At 43.6% G+C, this 7,750-nt stretch overlaps 2 protein-coding genes across 2 annotated transcripts; both read left to right on the top strand.

Annotated features, from left to right (window-relative positions):
- The first annotated feature begins 2,164 nt into the window (after nucleotides 1–2,164).
- Nucleotides 2,165–3,597, top strand: LOC107485804 (uncharacterized). The gene is made up of 2 exons (XM_016106342.2): nucleotides 2,165–2,238; nucleotides 2,352–3,597. Exons 1-2 carry the CDS (start codon nucleotides 2,165–2,167, stop codon nucleotides 3,595–3,597), a joined length of 1,320 nt encoding a protein of 439 aa, XP_015961828.2.
- A 124-nt stretch (nucleotides 3,598–3,721) lies between these two features.
- LOC107485805 (uncharacterized) lies at nucleotides 3,722–4,777 on the top strand. The gene has a single exon (XM_016106343.1). The coding sequence runs from the start codon at nucleotides 3,722–3,724 to the stop codon at nucleotides 4,775–4,777; it is 1,056 nt and encodes a 351-aa protein (XP_015961829.1).
- Nucleotides 4,778–7,750: the final 2,973 nt, after the last annotated feature.

Raw genomic sequence — 7,750 nt, 5'->3', positions numbered from 1 at the left:
CGTCGATGAGTTTTGTGGCCATCCACGCGTGCGCGTGGAGTGCGCGTACGCGTGGTCCCGTTTTCATTCCAAGTTGATTTTTGAGTTTTAAAAGTCAAATCTCATACTTCTAAGCCTTCGATTTTACCATTTATGTCTTAAATCATTATGATATGCATAGCTACTAGAAAAGGAGCTAGGGAATGTGGTAACTTGCGAGTGAAGCAAGGGAAAATGAATGATCAATGAGGATCAAAGATGATTATGTGAGAGGCGGAGGATGGCGGTGGAAGTGCTTGCTATGCCATGGGCAGAAGGGCCGTGATTGTTAATGAAATGGCTGGTTATGGATTTAACCGTGAGTCGAATGGCTGGTTATGGATTTAACCGTGAGCCGGATGGCTAGATTATTGCCGTGTTACGGCGGAGCCATGATTATGGATAAGTATAAATGCATATATGCTGTTGAATGAATTGTGAATGTTGCACTTCCACTGTTGGAGATGAGAGTTTCCCTGGAAGGAAGCAGTAGCTAGCCACCACGTGCTCCAGGTTGAGAATCGAAGCTCTTTTGACCCTATGTCGTAAGGGTGGCCGGGCACTGTGAAAGCCCCGGATAAGCTCGCCCCCGTAAATATTCACCAGTAAAGGTGATGGATATAGATCATGATTATGATCATGTTTATGATGAGTATAACTCGAGTTGGGGATGCGCGACAGAGGGACATTCCAATGGTTAGCTACTAGGACTTGTCGGGTTGGCTCTATAACCGACAGATGATATTATCAGCCACTAGGGACAGGCATTCATCATATGCATACTATATGAATTGTTTGAGATTGCCTATTTAACTGCATATTACTTGCTAATTGTTTAAATGCCTTATTTGTTCCTATTTGTATATTTCTTATTTGATATAACTGTGTTTGCTACATTATACTCCTGCTGGTGGATGGGAGGTCTGAAGGAATTAAAAAGGGAAGTATTAGTTAGACTGAAGAACCTTTAGTCAGTCGCCACATATGGTTTAGCTTGTTTATAAGCTTTTGATATTATCTGGAGGAAGTTCTAGGATTGCCTTTGGCTTTCCTCTATTATTATGTATTATATATGTGGAAGCTGTTACTATGCTGGGGACCTCTGGTTCTCACCTATGCGGATTTTGTGGTTTTCAGATGCAGGACGTGAGGTTTCTCGCTGAGGCCTGCTGGAGACTTCTGGTTTAGCAAAGATCCTTTGTTCTTGGGGACTCTGTTTAGTTTATATGTTTTGCTTAGATACTTTTATCTCCATTAAATAATACAAACTATGATGACTTATCTTATGGGAGATTTTGGAGAATAGGTTTCTGTATTTGTGTCCCTTTGGGTTTCCTTTGCGGTTTCCTTATTTTATCATATGTATATATTGCTACGTTCGGATCGATTATCTTCGCAGCCAGATTTTGAGTCTTGATATTCCTGTTTTTGACACTCCTTGGTATATATATAATCTCGCGTTGGTTTATCCTTATTCGTTACGTTATCAATCGGAGTGTTGCGCTTTCGAGTTGCGATTTTTGTTTACCCCTTTTTCTATAAAGGCTCCTAGTTATAAACCTTATTCATACTACTATATGTACTAAATTTTTATTTTAGAGGTCGTAATACCTTGCCATCTCTGAATTGTGACTTAAGCATAAGACTCTGTATGATAGGGTGTTACATATAAGCCTTATAATTATCGTAACATTTGATTAACTTTTATTTTACGGTATGAGGTAAAGCTTAAGATCATTTAGCGTGTTACATTCCTAACGAATTTCGGATCGAAAGTTTTCATTCCAAAAAAAATTAGGGCAAATGACCAAATTAAAATAAAGAAGAGATTTGTTTACCAGATTACAACAATAGAGATATTGATACCTGAATGTCTTGATTCGTTTTGTATGTAAACCGTGGGAGCCAACCACGGTTTCTAGATACACATAAACCGTGGCTGGCAGGGAGGTTTTACATGTTGGAAATGCACAACGTAAACCGTGGTAGGCAGCCACGGTTTACTCTTTATTAGTGAAACTAAGAAACCGCTGAAGGTAGCCACGGTTTATGAAGAAGGAAAAGCATGAAACGTGGCTGGCAACCACGGTTTATGAAGGCCACCCAATGGGCATAAAACCCTGTAACCTAGAACGATTTATGTATAATGAAAATCTATATATATTCGAGTGAGAATGTAGCTGCTGAGGAGATCATTATCACAATGTCAAGTGAGGAAGAGTGTGTTCTTGTCTTAGTGCATTGCTCTGGAAAAATAAAAAAAAAAGCAAAAAATATGGTGTGAAGTTCACTGATAGAGAACCGTTGAGTGTATTTGTTACTTCGTCAAACAGTTTGTCAGATTTGAAGAGCAGCATCTTGCAGAAGCTTGGGGTTTTTGGGAGCAAGTTTGTGAAGAAGATCTTCTACAAGATTCCCATCGCTGTAGTTTCCAGCGGTGTGATGTATGATACATTCGTGTTAGCGGCTGACGAAGATATTAGGGTTCTGTTTCATTGTGTAAGGAGTTTTCCTGAGGTCAGAATACACGAGTTGTATGCGAAGTTGGAGGTAACTCTGGATAGTTCTGGGGAATCGGCTCCTGTTCATAGCTCGACTGCCGCAGGCGGTGCGTCTTGCTCGGTGCCAGCGATTCGGCCATCTGTTCCGCAGGTTGCCTCACCTTCCTTTGCGGCTGATCTGGTACCAACGGTGGCAGGTCGTGCCACAGATGATGAACGTCAAGGATTCGGGGAACCTGATCAAGTAGAGAATGCAATGCGGGATGATGACTCTGACCAGGAGCCTGTAAATATCTTTGGGGACAGCGATGATGACATCGGTGCTAATCCACATGCACAACAAGGTCCTTCAAGTTTCGGCATACAGCATTACCCTCCACACTTCTCGACGCTAAACTTGGAGCCTCTGGGTGAACACTCGGCGGGAATTGCTACAGTTGGTGGATTGTCAACCGAATTTCAGATTGGGCAATCCTTCCAGAGTAAAGATGAAGCTGTTCTTAGTGTGAAGGACTATAGCATCCGTCGAGGTGTTGAGTACCGAGTGTTGGAATCGGACCATTTGAAGTATCATGGAAAGTGCAAGGATTTCGGCAAAAGTTGTAGTTGGCTGATTCGGATTTCGCTCCGTGCACGGAAGGGCACTTGGGAGGTTAGGAGGTACAACGGTCCCCACACTTGCTTAGCTACATCTATTTCCAGTGATCACCGTCAGCTTGATTACCACGTTATCTGTGCGAGGATTTTTCCGTTGGTTAGTGCGGATGCTGCAGTACCGATCAAGGTGTTGCAACAAGCAACTGAAGCTGATTACGGCTTCAAGCCCAGTTACCGGAAGGTTTGGAAAGCAAAACAGAAGGCAGTTGCACAAATATATGGAGATTGGGAAGAGTCTTATGCCGAGTTGCCACGTTGGATGCTAGAAGTGGAGTTGACGATGCTCGGGACAGTTACTGTGTTGCAGACGTCTCCTGTTAGAGTTGTGGACCGATTGATGAGTCAACAGTGTACTTTCATCGTCTGTTCTGGACATTTCCACCTTGCGTTGAGGCCTTCCAACATTGCAAGCCGCTTGTGAGTATTGACGGTACCCACTTGTACGGCAAATATGGAGGCACCTTACTGTTGGCGATTGCACAGGATGGGAACTCTAACATCCTCCCGATAGCATTCGCCCTTGTGGAGGGGGAAAATGCCGAGTCATGGGCTTTTTTCTTGTCCAACTTAAGAACACATGTGAGACTCCACAAGAGGGTATCCTTGTTATCTCAGACAGGCATAACGGTATCAAGTCTGCACTTGAGGATCCCGTGAATGGTTGGCTGCCCCCACGTGCTTATCGGGCGTACTGTATCCGTCATGTGGCAGCAAATTTCAGCCTTTCTTTTAAAGGTAAAGATGTGAGAAGAATGCTGGTTAATGCTGCGTACGCAAAAACTGAGGCAGAGTTCTGTTACTGGTTCGACATCATGCGTACAGAGAATCCGGCCATGTGTGACTGGGCGAACCGGATGGAGTATGAAAAGTGGACGCAACACCAGGATAGCGGTAGACGGTTCGGGCACATGACGACAAACATCAGTGAATGTGTTAACTCCGTCTTAAAGGGAACTCGCAACCTCCCTGTCACGTCGTTGGTAAAGTCCACATACGGAAGGCTTGCTGAGCTATTCGTTCTCCGGGGACAAACAGCAGAGGCGCAAGTTGGATCTGGACAAGAATTTTGTCAGGCATTGGTCAAGGGTATTGAAAGGAACATAAGAGAGTCAAGGTGCTTCACCGTCACCTTGTACGACAGGCACCAGTCGGAGTACACGGTTGCTGAGACGACACCGACTGGAAACTTCTCGTTAGGTAGCTATAGAGTCTCGCTGAAGGATCACACATGTGATTGTGGGTACTTTCAGGCACTCCATTATCCATGTTGTCACGCGATTGCTTGTTGCGCCCACTCGCGGCTTAATTGGGCAGCATATGTGCATGAGGTGTATCGTATGAGTGAGGTGTTCAAAGTTTACAGTCACGGGTTTGTTCCACCCATCCCAGAAGGCCTATGGCCACCATATGCTGGGCCAACTATCATCCCTGATCCTAACATGAGGCGAGCGAGGGAAGGTCGTCCGAAGGCAACTAGGATCCGCGGTGCCATGGATCGATCTGCTGAGAACCAGCCCAAGCGCTGTGGCCTCTGTCGACAGCCAGGTCATACGCGGAGGAACTGTGGCCAGCGAAGAGATATTGCTCGCGGGGATAATTAGGATGTATTATTTAGCTTGTTGTTGGGTTATTAATGTAAGTTAAATTTCTGTCTTATAACTAGCATTGGTGTTATTCATATGTTTCTGTATCGTCATGTAAGAATATTTGTTTGTTGAGTTGGTAAATTAAGACAGCTTAATTTAGTGTTAATGTCATTGTGTTGTTTATACAAACAAAGTCGAAACGACTACATCATTAATCATACTTAATAGTGAGATACATCGCATTCAGATACAACACCGGAAAGCATAATAAATGTTTAAACATTAATCCAAGTACATAATGAAAGAAAGTACATAGACAAATGGAAAATACATAGCTAACTAATCAGAGTCCTCGATCGTGTCACTGTCGTCATCGTGCAACTGACCAATAAGGTGACCTCCAGTGCCACATAAAGGAGCACGACGAACCCTCCGCGGTCTCTGATCCACCTGTGGCACCGGTGCCTGAGGAGGAACTACGCTGAAAGCCGAAACTGGGGTACCTCCCAACGCGAACCATGGGTCCGATGGTGAAGCCGCAGGCTCGTTCAGGTCAACCGGCAAACCTGGCTGTACATCCTGAACATGTGGCTGGTGCTCGGCAAACTGTGAATGTACTTCATCCATCTGTGGCCTATAATGAGTGCCATCATCCTCCCCCAAGATGTCTGCTATATCTCTGAAGAACTCTGACTGACTTACAGGATCATCAATGTCCATACCGACGGCCGCAGTAGTAAAGTTGGCGAACGCCTGCGGGTCAACACTCTCGAACATCTGAGAAGAACCCCCCACCTCGTACGTAGCCTGATCCATCCCTGTGGCCACACCACCAATGTCCTCACCAACAGCATGCTGACCACTGTGATACTCTCCAGATGGTCCTCTACCACGGGCCCGTCCACCACCATCCCGCTGACCATGTCGTCTGGCCCTACGTCTCGGAACACGATGATTAATATCACCTCCATGATCACCAACAGCTTGCTCCTCCTCTAAGTGGTCGGCCAGCCATCGCCACTCTCGATCCGTAGTACGTGTGCCGATACGCCTACGCCGGTCCACGCGGCGGTTGTCCGGTCTGTCGACAACCTGCACCATAGGAGGTGCCTGGGATGACCCTCTATGACGAGCCTCCTCAGTCAACACAATAGGCCTGGGATCCTGAAATGCAACCTCCGGGGATAAAAATCTGTGGGCCACACGACACCACCAGTCCAGGTACTCAGCTGATGGCCCAGGATCAGCGACTCGGTCAACCGGTAAAACTGAGGCATGCCGATCCTGCCAATGCTCATGCCACTCCCGATAATAGGAGGGGAACCACCTATCTCCACCCCTGCCGTCCTTCACATGAAGCCAATCTATGTTAAGAGCCAAATGAGGGAGATGTTGAACCCCGCCGAACTGAGGCATAACCCTATCCACCTGGTGCCACTCAATCGCAGCAAAATAAATGAGACTGGTAACTGCCGTCCATAGCCTGCGGTGCTCGTCAAGTAGTATCTCCGGATGAACAACAGCTGCGACATCCGGAGAGGAATAGGGCTCCCACACGATCTACATCACATAATGAAACGTTACGTAAAACAAATTTTATAACATGGAAAACATAACTGTATCAACTATAAATAAATTACTCACATCATGCACACGCAATCTATCCAAACAAAGGCGTGCAGCCACCACTCTTTGATCTACTGCATCGTTCCTCGGTAGATACTCAGCCCACCTACAAGTTCAATTTAAAGAATGTCATAACATGTAATGGGAGATGTAAATGAACAATTTTTAACTCTAGAATCATATTTCTTTACCTGGATGCAAGTGGAAACCCGAATCTGTTGAAATCACTTGGCCTCAGACAAGGAAATCTCCAGAAGATCCAAGAATAACAACATTAATAATAACAACATTAAACAAAAATTAATAATAAAAAACCGGTTTAACCAACCTCTTGGTCGATAAATCCAACCACATGCGCAACGCCATTTAACCGGTACATCCGGTCTTCTGCTTTCATTGGTTCTCCACTAAGCCGGTTCAACTTCTCAAACAATCAACTTAACCAACAAAACTTTTTTTCTCTCTCACCCACCAACCTTCTCCTTACTTACAAATCTCACAAATGATCCGCCCTCACCAGCCACGGCTTTGCTATTTATACTACACACTCATAAACCGTGGCTGCCTCTAGGATTTTATGTACGAAACCATTTTTTCATAAACCGTGGCTGCCTACCACGGTTTATGCTTATCTCTTTCTTTACGTAAACCGTGGCTGCCTACCACGGTTTCCACTCAAATTGCTTTCCTCATAAAACCTGGCTACCAGCTACGGTTTATGTTGATTTTGAAACCGTAGTTGCCTCCCACGGTTTCTATATAAAATTAAACAAGACAAAATGGTATGCAATTTCCAAATGTAATCTAGTAAAGAATTCAACCAATTATTTTAAATTAGTAAATTGCCTAAAAAATTATTACGTTGAATTTCATGAATAAAAATAAGATATATAGGTACTTTTGTCACATCTAATCCGTCTGTATTTTGATTCAATAAGTAATGTCTATTCTTTGTTTGTTTTTATTATTTGTATTTATCATAAAACTGACCGTAAAATATTTTTTAATTCAAAATAAAATCGAACTTTTAATATCTTATTAAAGGACTATTTGATAGCTGCCATACACACGTGGTTGCAATGTTGGATTATCTAGTGAAACGGAATTCCATATTAATTTCTAGAAGGTAACTAAATTATTCTGGCTTTATATTATGGTTATAAAAATAAACGAATTTATGCTATTCCAATTCTGTTTTAACCACGTTAAAGTTTCTGGTATAAGTTTATAATAAAAATTCGCAAATGGTTTTCTCAAGAGAAATGTTAGCGTCTTAAATCACCTTTTTTCCCTTAACAAGGCTCCTAAAACATTCTTGCTTTTTTTTTTTTTTTCTTTTTGGTCATACTAAAACATTCTTGC

Source organism: Arachis duranensis, chromosome 4, assembly GCF_000817695.3.
Source record: "Arachis duranensis cultivar V14167 chromosome 4, aradu.V14167.gnm2.J7QH, whole genome shotgun sequence".
Taxonomy (NCBI): Eukaryota; Viridiplantae; Streptophyta; class Magnoliopsida; order Fabales; family Fabaceae; genus Arachis; species Arachis duranensis.
Note: the sequence above shows the minus strand (reverse complement) of the source record. Positions and strands in the feature narration are given on the sequence as shown.